This window comes from Ascaphus truei, chromosome 2 (assembly GCF_040206685.1).
Source record: "Ascaphus truei isolate aAscTru1 chromosome 2, aAscTru1.hap1, whole genome shotgun sequence".
Lineage (NCBI taxonomy): Eukaryota > Metazoa > Chordata > Amphibia > Anura > Ascaphidae > Ascaphus > Ascaphus truei.
In genome coordinates, this window is record NC_134484.1 from 353,187,947 (window position 1) to 353,207,233 (window position 19,287).

Here is a 19,287-nt window from a genome sequence, read left to right on the forward strand (position 1 = left end):
AGCAGTTGAAATCACAATAATATTTGGCTACAGGAAAAAAAACAACAGAAACCGATATTCTGAACACAAAAAAATAATAACTCTTAGAAATTGCTGAACAGAGGCCATTTGAACCAATCTGTCCCTGTAACTCGTCCTTACTATTCTCTAGAATTGCAGGATTTTAGCCTGCTGATCAAATTAAAGGCCATTAAAATGCACATAGCCAAATGACTATGTTACGGTCCAGGTGAATATAAACAGACAAACGTATTTACATTATGAAAAAACTTTCATTACGTTTTCAAGATAATTGACAAGTTTTCAAGTATGTCTCAGAAAGCCACAGTGACCTAGTGATTGTTTCAAATACTGAGTATAGGTGGCCCGGGCAGGAAATTGAACCAACACGTTTGTGTATTAAAGACCAGCACACTAACCACTATCCTTTGCTTCCTTTTTTAAAAAAAACATATTTTGGGCTGTCATATGTTTTAAGTCTAAAGAATCTTTTCAATAAGCCTTTAAATGGTTAATACATTGTTCGTGATCATTAACTCCCATTGTGCTGAATGCGAATTACCCATTAATAACAATGAATTAGAAATGTCAAAGATCAGGGAACAGACCCCTGAAAATCCTCCCCTTCTCAACTTGAAATATCCCAACAATTATAAAAAAAAATATTTGCTATAAAATAAAAAATCGGACAACAAAGTCCAGAGGTCAATGGGCAGGCACTTCTTGTTGTTGTTGAAAAGGTTGAAATAAGATCCCGGGGATATTTGAAAGATAGAAACCGAAAGTATTTATTCAGTAAACAAAAATGATATAATTGTAGAGTATTTTTAAAATTACACACTTGCATGTCATTACCCAGAATCCCTGGCTGCAGTGGAAGCATTGTTTGCTAAGAGATAATGGGGAAAGACAGGGTTGCAGACATGTCTGAGATATGGGAATGCACCACAAGTGGTATTTTTATTTGCTAAAATTACACAAAGTTTACTAAGTTTTTGAGACCTTTCCACTGCAGTCCAAAATAGTTAACACATTAGCAATTGTTAACTCACATTGTAGTCAATAAGAGTCAACAGTTGTTAACAAGTCCGTTAATGTGAAAAAAAATGGCATTATTTTTCTTGCCTAATTCATCAATGGATTATTGCATGAAATAACGCAGGAAGGGTTTTTACCAGGGACCTATTTGGATAGGACAAGTCAATCTAGAATTGGTGATCAAACAATACATAATATTACAATTGCAAAATATATTAATATATTAACCGCATAGTATCCCAAGGCTCCAAGCTATTTATGTTCAACCCAGTCCAATCACCACTCCACCCACACTAATGGGGTCAACCTCCTCCCCAACTAACATTGTCCACCACTTTCCCTATCTGCGCCACCCAAACTAACAAGGGTCCTCCTCCCTCTCCCACCTGTGAGAAGGCTAGGGTCGGAGAAAAGAGGTAGTATGCTTGCCTGGGGGACCAACAAGGGCTATGGCCAGTGGCGTAACTATAAATGAGCGGGCCCCCAAGCAAATATTTTTTTCAGGGCCCCATTAAAAATCAACGAATTCTGTAGATTCAAAATTAAATATACCGCACACATAAATATAGATTAAATATAAAATATAGATTATGTATCTATATGGGGGCGGACATTTTTGCCTCCCCAAAATTTGGCCGCCCTAGGCCGGGCCTAATAGGAAATCCGCCACTAGAAAAGCTATTGAATCTCATTGTGGATGGGTGCACAGAGGTTCCCATCCTCTACCTTACTGTAAAGTAGAGAGTTGGAACCTCTCTGCACCCATCCACAATGAGATTCAATAGATTTTGTTTCTCAAATACTATTGGGATTTTTTCTCCAAAAGTTGTGTAACATTCACCATACACTTTAAATAAATCAGCATAGTAATATGAGATAATACTGACTGAAATTTTTTCTGCCTCTCCCCATCCTCTCCCTGATACTCTCTCATCATCCCTCCTCAGCTCTATTCCCCATCACCATCATCAGCTCTCTCCACATCATCAGATCTCCCTATCATCATCATAACCATCATCAGCTTCTCCCCCTCATCATCATCAGACCTCCCCCTAATCACCATCAGCTTCTCCCCATCATCAGATCTCCCCAAGTCCCCCTCATCACATCTCCCCCAGTCCCCCTCATCACCCCCATCATATCTCCCCCAGTCCCCATCATCATCAGATGTCCCCCTCATCAACAGGGGGGACGGGACAAAGTGTTGAACGGGGGGGGCGGTGGGGGGGAGAAATTGGAGCTGTGAACAGGCGGGGTAACGGAGCTGTGAAGGGGGGGGTGGATTGCTGTGAACGGGGGAAAAAGAGAGGGGGGAGACAGTGGAAGGGAGAGAGAAAGAGGGGGAGCCAGAACATTAAATCCCGTGCAACGCCGGGAATATCAGCTAGTATATATATATATATATATATATATTGTACATCGTTCTACGTATAGTCTCTGTCATTTCCCTGGTAGCACACAGTACTTTTCCCCAGTCCTGGGGTTAGAGCGAGGTTCTCTCTTTTTCATATCTTCATAGCAGCAAGGAAATACATAACTCTACTTTGGATAGACAAGGGGGCCCCAATAATTGGTACATTTAAAATCAAAGCTAGTGGAAATATTAAAGATGTATAGACAATGCCATTCTGTGAGAGGGCAAGTGCAGAAATAAATGTGCTGAAATATGGTCTCCGCTACTCTCGAAATTGTCAAAGGAGTCTTGGGATGAGTGGGAGCAGAATAAATTCCTGAAAATAATAATTATTAATTATAATTCAGAATAAATTCCTGAAAATATATATTTACGAAAGATAGGCTCAGAATACCAACCTATGTATGTCTGCAGGCTAGGGTATGCACTATTTTGTATGTATGACAGCAGGCAAAACGGAAAACAGTGATAACACGTTTCCCTATGGGGAAGATATTGCCGGTAAGAGACTCTGACGCACATACATTTTGGTCTAATAAAATAAAAATCTGTGCTGTCTCAGAACATAATACTGAGGATTAGAGAGAGGACTCAAACTGAGGGCATGCTGCTGCAGGAAGATTTATACTTTCTCCAGGGATTGAAGTACAGTTTCTACTGCCGTGATGTAAACAAAGGAGACTATTATTGTTACCCTTGTTTCAAATATATTTTATTTTTACTTACTTTCTTCCAAAATAATGGAATATACAGTTCACTAACCTTGTCACTAAAGACCTAGAGAAGATGAAACCTAAAATACACATGCGGAAGAACATCACCAAAAAAGAAAATAAAGCTCTAAAGGATTTAATGTCTCAAAAGGAAATTACCATAAAGCCTTCAGATAAGGGCGGTAACTTTATTGTCATGGACACAGATCAATATGTGAAAGAATGCAAACGCATCTTAAAAGATAAACAGAGTTACTCCATATTAGATCGAGACCCCACTATTAAGTACATCAATGAATTACAAACCATCTTAAGAGGGGCCCTTGACAATAATCTTATTGATCAAAAGGAACTACAGTTTTTGTCACCCAAAACACCTACTGTTGCAACATTTTACATATTACCGAAAATACATAAGGACCAACAGAGACCGCCAGGTAGGCCGATAGTCTCCGGTAATAATAATGTGACTGAACATTGCAGCATATATTTAGACCAACTTCTACGTCCATTTGTCACCACCCTTCCGTCCTACATTAAGGACACTAAAGATATACTTCTCAGGCTGAATGGTATTCACTTTGATACAGACACTTTATTTGTAACACTGGATGTAGAATCTCTCTACTACAGCATTATCCACGTTAACGGATTGGAAGCATGCAGTTATTTTCTCTCTACCAGAGGACAGAGGTATATACCACATAACTCATTTATGTTGGATCTCCTTAAGTTCGTCCTTTGCCACAACTATTTTCTGTTTGATGGCATTCTATACCACCAGACCCAGGGAACAGCAATGGGTACATCATGTGCACCCACATATGCAAACCTGTACCTGGGCTGGTGGGAACACAAATTTGTGTTCATAGACGAACTTAAGGAGTATACACAGTACATTCATCTCTGGTTAAGATTTATAGACGACATCCTGTTGATCTGGCATGGCCCTGAATCTGTTTTAACTGAATTTGTGTCAATATTGAACAGTAATGATTTGAATTTAAAATTGACATCTGAATATAACAACAGTGTAATCACCTTCTTAGACTTACAAATAAGTAAAGATGCCAATGGGGATGTTCAAACCACGGTTTACCGGAAGAAGACTGCAACGAACAGTCTTTTAGCAGCCACCAGTCACCACCCGCCATCATTGATTAAGAGTATTCCCGTTGGTCAGTACTTGCGTCTTAGGCGCAACTGGTCCACATTAAATGAATTCCGCCTACAGGCTAAAGACCTCAAAGACAGATTCCTTAGCCGTGGATATTCCATTGGGACTCTTAAACGCGCTTACCATCGAGCAATAGAGAGTGACAGGGATAGACTTTTAGGACCTACCATCAAAACATCTAGCACAATAGTCCGTTGTATAGGTACCTACAACTATAGATGGAAACAGATCCAATCGATCTTCTCTAAACATTGGCACATCCTTAAATCGGATGATGATCTAACTATGGTTTTAAATGAAACACCTAGTATTACCAGTAGAAGATCAGGGAACCTATACGACGGACTAGTGCACAGTCATTTTCGACGTTATAACACACCTACCTGGTTGGCATCACCACCTAAAGGCACCTTCCAGTGTAAAAACTGTAAGGCGTGCCAATACATTACACCGGGCAAATCGTTCTTTACCAGTGATCATTCCAAATCTTTTGATATTAGACAACACATCAGTTGTAAAACCTTCAATGTTATCTACCTTATTAGTTGTAGTTGCGGCCTCAGATATGTAGGCAAGACTATTAGGGAATTTAAACGACGAGTACTCGAGCATATCAACTCTGTTCACAATCTATTAGATACCCCAGTAGCTCGTCATATTAATAATCTCCATCAAGGTGACTTAAAATGTCTTTCCTTTATTGGTATCGACCACATTAGGAACAGTATTCGTGGCGGTGATATTAACAACAGGCTGCTCAAACGCGAAGCTGAGTGGATATACAAATTAAAAACCTTGAACCCTCATGGATTAAATGAGGGTTTCACGTATACACCCTTCATTTGATTATTAAATCAGGCCAACATACGCCCCCTGCGTAACATCTCACTGTTTATTGGATTTTGGAATATTATTTATTGTATATATTTCTTGATATGTATATATATGTTTTCCATTATACTCATCAGTGTGGCAGCCACTACTACAATGATACTGAGTTCGTGTGGTCTTGTGATTATTACATTCATGACATTGTCATTATGATGTTACTCTTCCCTTCTCTTCCCTGCTAGGCTCTCTAGCACCATCTAGTGACGGTAAAATACTTCCAGTCTGCATTCTGACTCGTAGCTTCTTACAGTATTTCATGAGCCTTATCCTTACTAATTTAGACTATAGCCTTCAATAGTCCTAGTTAATTCATTATACTTTTTAACATCTTAGTGTGCATTCTTGCACTTCTTATTCTACTTTTACACCTGTGGATAGCACCCTTCATTAAGCAATCTGTAGACGCAACTCTCTGGACTCCAGATTGTCGTGGGTTACCATGGTAACCAGCGACGCTATAAATATTCACTTCCCGCCACAGGTGTCAATCACTTGCCCCTGAAGAATCTCTGTGAAGGAGGGAAACGCGTAGGGAGTTCGGCGTGGTGACGTCACGAGGGAGAGACTGATGGGAGTGTGGTATCGTTGTAACATAGTGTTCTTAACCTGATTGCAACAGATTCATTGTTTCTAGCTATTTGCTTTGCTATTTGTTTTATTTGTGCTACTGGGGATTATAGTATATGCTGTGCATTAGGCAGATGCAGTCCCATTGCTAATAACATTATCATCAAGACGATTTGGTGCTTTGTATTGATACACTGCTTCACTGTGTCTCAAGCTCGATAGCAATTGACTTATTTCATCCAGTCATTTGTCTCACGTTTTTTGCTGGCATTTATGCTATATATAAACTGTATTTGATATATGTTGTATTATTGGTACCAGTGCTAATTATTAGGAAGGTCTAGTGTTTATTATATATCTACACTGACTCACTGGTTACAATGCTTTTAGGCAGGGATAAAAATCCTTATACATTTAAGTATTGGTTATGCATTTTCCCAGTAGCATGTTTAGCTACAATTGAACCTAGTGATAATTGCATTCAGTTGCAGTTACATTTTAGTGATCTCTGTGCTGTGTATAACAAAGTCATTTGGCGAAGAATCAATCCACGTACCACCAACCTGATATTGTGTTGTACCTACAGGTGTAAACATTAAGTTTTATTGATCTAAATATTAATTTATAACAATAGTTCCATCACTGTTAGGTGCTACTAGTTACAATTTCAGGTTGGCTTGATCGGTATGCTATGCTAAATGCCGCACAGCATTGTATGTTCCAAACTGCTAATGAAGCCTTATCACTGTCGGCAATCATGAGACTCTATGACCTATATTAATAGGCGACCCTAGGTGTTTATTTAGCCTATTTTTGCCCTTATAATACTGAGGCTACTTTCTATTTGTGCTATACACCTTGAGTTTAAACTTTGCCTGCCCATCACACTCCCCTTTTTAAATTACATTGTGTGTTTAAAAATATTAAATTGTGTGTAGAATGTATTTTAGTTAGATACCCATTAAATGCTAAGTTTTAATTGCCCAGGAGTGCTTTTGAGAAATGAGCTACTAGTTGGAGAGTTGAGGCACTAATATGCTCCTACTCTCTAATCTTTGTTAGTCTACTGATTTTCTTCGAAGCGAAAACTTCCGATACAAAATGTATGTAGATACATCTCTTCGGAAATGTTAAAAGTTCTACCCTTTTAGTTTAATCTGAAAATGTGAAACAAGATGTTTGAAAAAAATTCTCACAAATACAATTATCTGTACCAACCACATGATACATGTTTACGGACGTAATTATGCTGCACTGTAATGTAACATTCCAAAAAATTTAATAAATCTACATAAAAAAAAGGAAATGTCATGTTTGCCATTTTTCTATATGTTTATTTCAGGGCGCCCAAATCATTGTCTTTCCTGAAGATGGAATCCATGGATTTAACTACACCAGACAATCCATTTACCCATTCCTAGACTTTGTTCCTCCTTCCCACTTGTTGCCATGGAACCCATGCCTGGAGCCCTACAAGTTCCATGACACAGAGGTAAGACGCATGTCTTTTAGTGAATAAACTTTACCAGGCTAGTGACTTGCAAAAAGGAAGTAAATATAATACATAGATAATAAAATTATATATGATAACGTATTTTTATTTAACGTTGACAGGGTTTGGAGCACTGTATTGTGACATTTTACAGGCAAAATGTATACCTAACCTCTATAACTTTTTGATACAATGGAGATAAAATGGCCAACACATATGGAGCTAAGGTCCCAAAGTGTCTACTCACTATCTATATTTTTAGTTCAGTTATCCATAATCTCTAGTTGAATGTCAGTTATGCATTCTTGTGACTGAAACTTTTGTGGAAACATTTGTGATAGCATTGCTCTACAGAAGTTAATTCATTTTTATCAAGCGGGTTAGTTTACAACAGAGGTCTTCAATGTGCCAAGATTGAAATGACTTATTTTTGCTACCTTTCTTTTTATAAAGTAGACTTGCTATTTTGTGCTCGTGTATGATGGGCTCAAATTGACATTGTCTACAAATTGATGCAAGGCAAACATCCTGCCAATTGTTTACTTTTCACCTTTGTGTGTTGGGCTCATGGGCCTAATCAGGAGTCCCACAAAGTATGATGAAATTATCACGATCAATGATACTGTTCTATGGTACATTGTACTAGAAGGTAAAAAGAAGATAAACTAAAGAGCAGAAAACTGTATAATGCTAGTACAAATAGAAAAAAACGTACACACACTGACTGACACACATGCACACACTGTCCGACACAGATACACACACTGACTGACACACACACACACAAACAAACACACATACATACTCTCTGACTGACACACATACATACTCTCTGACTGACACACATACATACTCACTGACTGACACATACACTGACTGACACATGTGTGCTGAGCACGCGCGTTATAAGTCAATTTCTGTGACAAAAGTCAAAGAAGTTTCACTTACTATGCGCATGCACAGCACACAGCTTTTTTTTTTTAATGTAACTTAACATTTAACCATTTTAATTTATGAAGTGTGTTATTAATTAAACTGAGACCTCCCCTAAGAGTCTGTTTAGGTTGTACCAAAAAGAAACATTCACTCTGTGAGTAATGCTGCTAAAGTATAAAATAAAAACTGTAAAAGAAGCTTGAAGAACCAAATATGTCAAGGAACTAGAGCTAGATCAAAGGTGGCCAACCCATGGCCCGGCATTTGGGTTGGCCACCTCTGATCTAGCTCCTTGACATTTGGGATGGCTCGCTTTTGCTGATGCATGTGCAGGTAGGTGGGACCTAATGAAAAAGGTGAGCGAGAAGTACCAGTTCAGAGGGGGGGGAGGGAAGAGAGACATGCTGGGGATGGTGGAAGAGAAAGAAAGACATGTGGAGTATAGGTGGGAGAATAACATGCTTGGGGGTGGGGGGAGGAGAAGGAGAAAGATATGCTGCGGGTGGGGGGAAGAGAGAGAGAGAGACATGCCGGGGGGGAGAAGAGGGAGAAAGAAATGCTGGAGGGAGGAAATTGAGAGGGAGAATTTAGAGAGAATAGGAGGGGGAGAATTGAGTGAGAAATGAGGGGTGAATTAAGTGGGGAGAGTGATAAAGAGGGGGAAGAGGGAGAGAGGGGTGTGGAGACAGGGTTGTTGGGGACAAAGGGGGAGAGAAATTGAAAAAGGGGGAAAGTGAAAGGGGGGTGAGAGCAAGGATGTGGGTGTAAAGAAAGAAATGAGGGGGAGGCTCACAGGGCGAACCGGTCAGTGGCCCTGCCTGGTCCACAGTCTGCCATCCACTCTTCCCCCCCTACAACAGCGGTGGGGAGGACAGTAACCTACCAAAACATTTGTGACAATGTATTGGCCCATCTGGGAAAAAAAAGTTGGCCACCCCTGAGCTATATAGTCTTGTTTTTGACCTCACCAAAGGGAAAGAAGGTCAGGAGTTGAGTACACTTACAGATGTAGCAAGACTTACTGTTCCCATGACCGCGGGAAAATAAGTGAAATGCCTCGGCACTTCATTGCATGTTCCGGCCCCTGTGCCCACGGCTGCCTCAGTGGTTTTCTGCGGCTTCTGTAGTCATTTCAATTAATGATATGTGATGCTAGGGTGTAGTTACGCTCTATTCAATGTACACTATTCTGAAGCTATTGCTATAGTCATGCACATTATGTATAGTAATGTTCGGTCTAAGATGAGTTGTTTTTTAAGACACCCATAAAACACCCCTTCTTCCCATACATTATTTCAATGCTAGAAAACTAAAGACACCAGACACATGCTTTAAATATGACATTTAGTACAGAAACAGTGTATATCAGTGAAAGTTTTATTAAAATGTATATTAGTTTATTTATACAAGAACATAAATAACAGGCAGAAAAACTAGCTCAAACTAGCCCAGCCGGAACTGCCACTGGCCGGTCTGGGACATTTGGCCACAGCTATTTGAGCGATACCAAATCGTAACTGCACTCCCCCACCAGAACTACTCATGGCAGATTATAACACAGCTATCAAAGTACCGGCACTCACTGTCTGATAGCTAAATGATCTACTGAATGCAAAAGGTCAGAATAGTAAATAATTTTTAATATTACCATATGTAAACCGCAGTCCCACTAGCAAATGCTGTCACATGAGTTCTCCCTAGCATATCATATTGTTTGCTAGTGGGACTGCATATTCAGTTACTATTTTGGACTTGTGTTGCTTGTACATGAGCATTCTCTTGCATATACTATTGAGTGTCATTTATTTTCTGTGGGGTTTGACAGGCTATTTAAACGGGTAAGGAAGGCCTAGGGAAGTACGTCTGGGACCAGAGGGAATGGGCCAGAAGAAGATGTAATCTCTCGAAACGTTGCCCCCCTAGCATACTTTCTTTTCTCCCATTTTTTGTGTGTATTTTCCTAATGTTTCATGTTTTCTTCCCCTTTTCCCCCCCACACCCCTCACTGTGAGACATTATTTCCTATTGCATTGTATTTGCTCTAATTCCGGTTGACATATGGTAATATTAAAATTATTTACTATTCTGACCTTTTGCATTCAGTAGATCATTTAGCTGTTAGACAGTGAGTGGCGGTATTTTGATAGCAGTGTCATTATCAGTAGAGGGGAAAAAGGGTCCCCTATGTTCCGTGCACCCTGCATACGTACTTTTTTTGCTGTAATTAGTGTGCTGTCTATCATCTTTAGATATATACTCATTGCAGATTGCTACTTTGCCTCCCGCCATCTTTAAATGTCCACCTGCTCGCTCTGCCTCTGTATCTACTGCCCACCTGCCCTCACTGTGCCTCACTTGTTCTACCCCCTGCATTTACTGTCCTTTACTCTCTGCCATACACACATTTTGTTAAAATATCAAAATACATATCTGAATTAAATCCAAATACAATAGAATAACTGAAAAAAAAAATATATATATATAGAACAGGTAGCCCAGTACTAATACCAAGATATTGCATGGGGCCCTGCATTTGGTAAAGCCGGCCTTGCGATGGTACATGCGTTCCACAGTGTAACAATTACAGTACGTACAGTACATAAAGACCACAAAGAGAGCATCTCCCTGGAACGCAGAGACCGTAAAATATGAATATCACATAATAGCATGCGGTATTTAAAATAAACAATTGTGATGGCAATTTTCTTGTGCAAAAAGTTTTACGGTATAACAGAATTTCCGTCTCCCTTAAGAAAAGTTGCATGATCTTAGCGTGAAACCCATAACAGCCACACAACATTGAAAATATTTTTACAGACAAATTTTGTATTTTAAAAATTATTATTTGTACTATAAAGTACTTGTTCTGTTCAATAGCGTCACCGCGGCCATCAACAAAGACATTCAGTGGGCCATCTGCTGGACAGACACTGACATAGCAATTAAAATAGATACAACCCATCTAACCGTGGGATGTCGTTTTGTTGGCTTGCCGACGGCAAACAAAGTCTTCCTGCGGGAGGAATCTCACACCTTGCCCCAGTACCCGGAACAGTAAGTCTTGCTACATCTGTACTTGTTCCCCCATTGCCAGCATTTTCCTCAGGAAAGATACAGGTATGGTACCAAAACATATTTGTGTGTTCAGTTAACTAAAATGTGAAGATGAAAGACTCAAAATCTACAGGATACAAACAGAAATCTAAAGCTTTGATTTAGTAACCGCATTCTTGCCTGATGCGATTACTAACATCAAAGAGAATAGAACACTTTGGAAGCACAATATGTTAAATGGGAGGCTGTGCTTATGCTCTTGGCTTCGTCTGCCTAAGCACAGATGAAAGTGAAAGCTAGATAGTACAGACAAGCTCTTACATTGATCAAGTAGCCCTTCTCAGCTTTCCTTAAGTCTTAAATGTATTCTGAAATGCGTTTTTAGGTAGATTTACTGTACTGTATCTCAGTCATCACCAACCCCCATCCCCCCAACCCCCCAACCGTTTCTCTGAATTTAGGATGTACATGTACAATTAGTACAATCATTGTTTCTTCTAATTTTGATGAGTTAATGCCAATGGCAGAACAAATTGCTGATTTTCAGTGTATGGAGAGATTTATATCGCCTGTACCAGCCATAGAATAGGAAGTTGGTGGGAGCAAAATTGAACTCCAAGGTTGCTCCAGTGCTCAAATGTCTGATCTTGCATTCAATTATTTGCATTTAAATATTATCAGGTATTTTCATTGATACGTTTGGATGGACTCGGTGCGATGGCACAGATGGAATCCCCATCAGTTAATGAAGAACCTTTGCCTTCTTTACATTTAACATTTTTTTTAAATGAGCAAACAGTAGTTTTTAGGTTATATAAATTAAAATATATTAAATATACAAGTACTCTTCAATACTTAAAATAAGGAGGGCAGAAGAACAGTTTAAGGGTAAAGGTTTTGCTGCTTAAGGTGCCTGTAGATTAATGTACTATCAATATCAATAGGTATCAATGAGTAAACATCTTAACTGAGGAAGAGATGTTATATATATATATATATATATATATATTATTTTTTTTAGATAGTTAAGCATAACGCAACACTTAATATTCCCATATTTAAATATCAGAACAGTAGGATTTAACTAAAGAAGTAATGGTGGTGTGTTATTTCTATTAAAAGGCTTGCATGTCAAAATTCAAAAGCAATTTCTATGCATTGGCAAAATAGAGCACAGACAGATTTTCATGGACTAAGCTCTTTAAACATTCTATTCGCCCTGTAGCAAGTGAAGAACAGTTATTGAAATGTATACATTCACAGTGTGGGTATGTGTGCAATATTAAAGCCTACATATTGTAATGTATTATTCTTATCATCTGTCTCCCAGATTCTCCAGCGACTTAGCTGCATGGCAGCGAAGGGCACAATGTTTCTGATTGCAAACTTAGGAGCCAAGGTACCTTGTGAGCCCCATGACTCTCGCTGCCCATCCGATGGAAGATATCAGTTTAACACAGATGTTGTGTTCAGTGACAATGGCACACTTGTAGCCAACTATTTCAAACAAAACCTATATTTCGAATATGCTTTTGATATACCTCCTGTGGTCCAACATGTGATTTTTGACACGCCTTTCGCCAGCAAGTTTGGCATCTTTACATGCTTTGATATCCTATTCTATGAGCCTGCGGTGAGCCTCATCAAGAAGCATGGCGTGATGCATGTCTTGTACCCGACCGCTTGGATGAACCAGCTCCCACTTTTGTCCGCCATTCAGATTCAGAGAGGCTTTGCAACTGCTTTCAACATAAATGTCTTGGCAGCAAACATCCACCACACAAAGCTGGGTATGACTGGCAGCGGCATATATAGTCCCTTAAAGTCCTTCTACCACTATGACATGAAAAGTGAAAATGGTAAGCTTATTTTAGCAAAGGTCCCGGTGAATCCATCAGAGGAGACGACCCTGGGACATGACGAACCAACTTCATTTGTTAACAGTGATGCCACCGACAGTAATCTACACAACGTGTTTACAGATGGTCAGGCTTGTGAAAAGAATGAAAGGGCAGAATACTGTAGGGGATCAGCGATAAGAAACCAGATACTCCCTTCATCGTTTCAGGCTGAGATGATGAATGACAATTTCACCTTCGTTCCCCTGTCAGTAAATGAAGGGGAGGTGCAGGTGTGTGCTGGCACCCTCTGCTGTTTTTTGAGTTATAGGAAAGCCATACTATCTAATGAGCTGTATGCTCTGGGGGCATTTAATGGTCTTCACACAGTGCACGGCACATATTCCCTTCAGATTTGTGCTGTGGTAAAATGTGGTGGCCTTGAGCCCGACACCTGTGGACATGAGGTGACAGAAGCAAGTAGTGTAATAGATATTGAGCTCTGGGGTAATTTCAGCACCCCGCACATCTTCCCCCTACTGCTCACATCAGGTGTCACTTTAGAGTTGCCTGACTGGTGGGGTTGGAAAGGCAATTACTGCTATATGCATAAAAAGGAAATGGCATCTGCTTTAGTGACCGGTGCTTTGTATGGAAGGTGGTACGAGAAAGACTAAGATTTTAAGATGCATTAGATACAGTACACATGTAGTTATTGCAAAACTGGCTGATAACCTAAACTTAATTTGCAACAAGCTGTGAGGAACAGAGGAATGCTTAGGAATCACGGTGATTATTTGATGTCTAGCAATTAAAAACAGATACATAATCATGCTCCAATCTCTCCCCCAACACTCAGCAAATGTCAGTCTAGAGATGACCAACCAACATAGAACTATCCAGGGAGTACTGCATATAGGTACTGGTCTGGGACCATAGATTAAGGACCATAGGGGTAGAACAACCATATACAAAATTATATGCAGATGATAGCAATAATACAGTGAGAACGTCTAAATGGATAACTACAGTATAGGACGAATGTCATAATGTGATGCTTAATACAATATGTCAAGTTCAGTACTTTTCAAGGAACGTTGAGATGAGATATTTACTAAAAACAGCTAGTGACGTTTTGGATATATATATATATATATATATATATATATATATATATATATATATATTATATATATATAACCAAGCTGTATGACATTGGTTACTATATAGATTAGAACTGTTTAATGTCTTTAAATTGCGGTAAAAGTTACATTTTAACCTTTACACTCTGATACATGTTTGCAAGATTTGCGTGCTCCCTTCACTGTTGAATTGGTCTTGCATGTATTTCACACCTTGTTACTTCCAGTATCATCAGAGAGTTTAAGAGAATATCAAAGGAATAATACAGCTTAATATTACAAAATTAGGATTGTTTTACATCAGGCACAAAATAAGTTATGGTGAGTTAAATAGGAACAAAAACCTTCCACCAAACAGTGTAAAGCAAATAAAAATACCATCAATTTCAAAATGGATCCCTATAAGCGTATGCCTGCCATATTAGGCCTTGTCCAGGGTGGCGCTGAGCGAGCAGGATGGGCGCGCTCACGCTGGCTGCGATGAAACACATTGCGGCAATGTGTGTGGCCAGCGCGAGCAAGCGCCCGAGCATGCGCGGCACTTACCAAGCAAGCAAATTTGAATCTGTCACTCTCGCGCGTCACATGAGCCGTTCGCCCAATGAGGGCGAACCAGCTCTGTGACGTCTTGTAAGCGCCCCCCTCCCCCCCCCCCCGCACGCACCTACCCGGCCACAAATCGCCTGGCTGAGCAGGGCGCAGCGCACGAGCGCCAACGTGCCCGCTCCCTGCCTGGCTGCAGCCTTAAACAGCTTTTCAGCACAGCCTGGGTTAAAGTGCACAGCCAGTAAACCTGCTCACAGACAGCCGTTTCAACATTTTGTGTGTGTCTCAGTGTGAGGTTGGTTACTGGCTATTCAATGTGAAGCTGGTAGTTGCTTCAACCAGGCACAAAGTAAGTTACTGTATTGGTGGCACTCCAGGGGCCCCATAATGTAATAGCTACGCTATAAACGACTTGCACGTTTTCTGTAGGGGAGATCACATTCTGTGTCTTAACAGAAAGAGGACTCCTCCCCCCATTCCATCCTCAGTGACAGAGTGATCACGGGAAAGTGGTCACGATGGCGAGTGTTGTCATGGCCCTTCCGGCACTCAAAGGACTACTGAGGTGTAAACCCTTAAATAAATCCTGGTGGCGGCAGTGTAATTGGGGTTCAGTGTGATTGTTTTGTGGGTGTAAGTGCTCATTTATAGTCCCCTGCTGGGAGACTGGTTGGTGTTAACCCCTTTAACGCACACGGGTAAGCGTGTATGCGACACCCTGATTTCACGGAGTTTAGCGAGCCTGGCCCATAGTGTTTCTGACATCTTCATTCAAAATTCAGAAATTGGTTTAATTAAATAATGACTAAGTGAAAATGAGATGTTAGTTACAGGATGTTTATGTATCGCACAAAGAAAATGTGGAGTGCATAAGAAAAAACATAATAAAACATACATTTGTGTAATGTCATGTGTTGCAGTGGTCTCCATTTTCAGAGGCTTATCTTCCTGTCTCTTTGCTACTTCATTTAGGTAGTTACATTTTCTTCACTGAAGATTTGAAAATGTGGATCTCACTATGGGCCATATTTACTGAGCAGTCTTCTGCCACAAGACCAGTTTCAGCGCTGGAAGACACCCAACAGCCCACTCAAGTCAATGGGCTGTGTGTCCTACCGGAAAGTGTCTCATGCAACCAGGCTTTTTAGTAAATACTGTACGGGCTTGTTTGTCATGAACTGTAATAGGCCGGCATAGTTCTTGCTTTTATAGAATGTGAAGGAGCAGCATACACCATTTCTAGTAACATATTAGATTAGATAAATTAGTAACTCTTTTGAAAGTCATTAATGAAACTGTGGAGACCATTTTTTATTTTTGCATAAGAAATGACGTGCACTTTTAATTTTCAACAGATGGCAAAAATGCAGAGAGCAAATACGAAAATGCAAGGACATATGAAGTTATTACATTGAAAGAATCTTGTTATGATTTAAACATTTCCACATTCTTTTATCCCAAATGGTTTGACATCACTAAGTGTAGAATACTAATAACTGTAAATATATCAGTTATAAAAGTGGCAATGGAAGAAATGCTATGTTTCTCATTTGATAGGATGGTACATTTATGTTGTCATGATGTGTTACAATTTTTCTAGCAACCAAGCAGCTAAAAACTAAAATGCAAGCATAGTGTGTGCATATTTATCGTTACAACACATACTGTAGCAACTCCTGCCTTAGTTACTCATAACTACTCCCCAACTCGCTGCAATGGAAATAGAGTGGAAAGCACTTTCAGACAGACACAAATGGACACAAATATTATAGTTCTTTTTGTGATCTTTGATACATATGCCAAAATGTTAATATGTTCAGTTGATTTGCTTAGGTTTATCAATCACCCAGAAAATACTGATTTACTTTAGCTATGCTTGAATTTGTATTCTGTGATCCGGTTTATTGCATCACTGCAATGTAATCAAGGACCTACTGGAGAATTGGACATTAACTAGTGCATGATATAGTAAAGAAAACCTGTTCACCTAAATCATCTCTATCTTATACTAAGCACCTGAGAAAACAAACCAGAGTACCTTATCAGAAAATCTATTGCTGAAACAAGGAGGACATTTGGTCCTTACAAAATATCTGTATTGTACACAAGATGAGATAAACAAATACAGGAATAATGTCTTTATTTTGTCAACACTCCAAGCTCTCTAAGCATGAAATAAGAATAAGTACAGTTTGTTACACTTTTAGGCAATCATGGCTTACCAATTCATCCAAATAATGTTTTATTTATTTCAAATACTTTAGTATTAAAAATACACTGAGATGTACTTCAAATACACATTTAGATATGCTCTTAAGTACTGAGATACAGTACAAAGCAGAGAGAAACACTGCAATAAACAACATTTGCAATTCAGATTAGAAGCACAAATGAATAGTCAAACAAAGGTAAGGTGAATGTGATACCTCTCATAGCTAACTTGTGGTTAAAAAGAGTGCAAGCTTTCAGGATCACCCTATAGGAGACAAGTGCAGAGGTATAACGTCCAAGGAGACATATGTAAGGGAAAATAAATGTTGGCTTTTATTTAGCCCACGGCTTACAGACAGTGCAGCTTTACCGGTATATCAGCATGCAAAACAAACAAACAGCACTTTGTAAGGGTTAACTCATACTTCCCAGTCCCTATCTGCAGGGCTGAGAGTATAGGCCTCTTACCAACCTTTAACGCAGGGGAGCGCAAACTTTTAGTGCTGCGCCCCCCAGTCTCTCCCCCCCCCCCCCGGCTCTCGCGCGCCCCGCCTAACTTCGTCCACGTCAGATGATGCTGCGGGGTCATGTGACGTCACGTGACCCGCGGCTTCATTTGACCCGGGTCACGTCACATGGCGCCACGGCGTAATTTGACACTGCGTTGCCATGGCGACGTGTCAGAGAGCTGCTGAATCCCGGTAAGTAAAAAGTTACAGAGGCCTCACGCGATCCCCCGGCATTAAATTAAATGCCTGGGGGAAGAGCGCGGGGCCCCTGCAACTGCCCGCGCCCCCCCAGAAAAATCTCCTGCCCCCTGGGGGCGTGGCCCCCTCCCCCACTTTGTGCACCGCTGCTCTAACCCATATGTCCGAGGAGGAACCTGCAAGCAGGGGTGTCACGGGAGACCAGGACTTTTAACACTTATTTATATTTGTACTGCGATCATTCACTAGGCAAAACAAGGTAGTAAGAACAAAATCCAGTTTATTTTGGTAACCCCATGTACAACACAATGAATTACACAAAATATAGACAAAATCACACTTACTGGGAGTCTGGGGGGGGGACATCTAGGCTCAAGTAGGTGCATGGCGCCTGTTTCAGTAGACTTACCCTGACCAGGATATACACCCGGGCTTCCTGGTCCTCTTTTCGGCTTCAGTTCCTAGCCGCGACCGCTACATTCGATTTTCCAACGCTCTTACGACGCTTTTCAAAGTAAGAGTTCCTAGCCCGCCCTAGCTTCATCAACACAAGTCACTAGATGGTCTGGTTCTCTGAGTCGGTTTCCTCGTTACATACCCTCCGCTGTTCTGTGATCAGCATGGAGGAAGGAGGAGCGACCAATCAGAGCGTGGGAATTCCCTCCCACTAGCCAATAGGAATAAGGGCTCGTCCTTTGGCTGCCGTCAGAGGAGGGGGCATGCCAAGCCGGCTCGGGATGCCCTGTGGGTGGGACATATGAATTGACCAATGGGAAACGCGCCGACATTCTGACGCTTCCCCCAGTCAACCCATTGCCACCTACTGGGCAGGCTCCATTGAGTCTACCAGAGAGTGTCCTCCCCGCAGGGTGTCTCTGTTCTCCAGACCCAGTACTCCGCCCTGCACCGGCCACTTAGCACCCCGACACCTCTCAACATCCCATCTCCTCTTTGAACTCTGATGTCTACCCAGACTTCCCGGCACCTATATGGATGCACAAATGTAATAAAACATACTTTAATCCACAGGATAACTTGGGGAGACCCAGATCTGTAAGGGAAATAGGACTACGATATCTGGGCTCGAAAACCAGGAGTATGGGGGACACTGGGCAGCCCCGGTGTAATTCAACCCGCATACCGGCAAATCATGCCTGCACACCGGGGAAAATTAGGGGACTACCGGTATCTTTGGCCCCCGAATTCCTGCAAACAAAACAATTGCATTTCTACCCAAATATCCCACCTAAAACTTACACATAGAAAGTTTCATGAGTCTGGGGCAAAGGGAACATGAAATGTAGAAAAGCAGGGGGCGCTTTAACTTTTACATGTGATAATACACGGCCCCTGGCTTATGGTGCTATGTAGCTGCCAGGGACCCACGGTTCTCAGGGGTAACCAGATGGGCTTAACCTTTATTGTATACACTGGTTACCCCCTTACTGTCAGAAGGGGCTCTTTACATCAGTTTGCATCTGGGTTGGTGTCCATGGGGTCTACTGTGTTCTGGAAAGAGGGCCTGGTTTCCTGGTATCTCTATGGCAGCACAGTCCTTCTG

The 19,287-nt window shown here is 40.8% G+C and overlaps 1 protein-coding gene across 4 annotated transcripts in view; it reads left to right on the forward strand.

Annotated features, from left to right (window-relative positions):
* Window positions 1-15,718, forward strand: part of BTD (biotinidase) — a 46,115-nt gene extending 30,397 nt beyond the window's left edge. For 3 of the 4 annotated variants that reach the window (XM_075586878.1, XM_075586879.1, XM_075586880.1), the window contains 2 exons: window positions 7,143-7,292; window positions 12,613-15,718. In XM_075586878.1, the coding sequence (XP_075442993.1) occupies window positions 7,143-7,292; window positions 12,613-13,797 (1,335 nt within the window). In that variant the 3' untranslated portion in view covers window positions 13,798-15,718. Of the gene's footprint in view, window positions 1-7,142; window positions 7,293-11,105; window positions 11,283-12,612 lie in introns of those variants that run through there. The other variant, XM_075586881.1, reaches the window with a different exon arrangement.
* The last annotated feature ends 3,569 nt before the right edge of the window (window positions 15,719-19,287 follow it).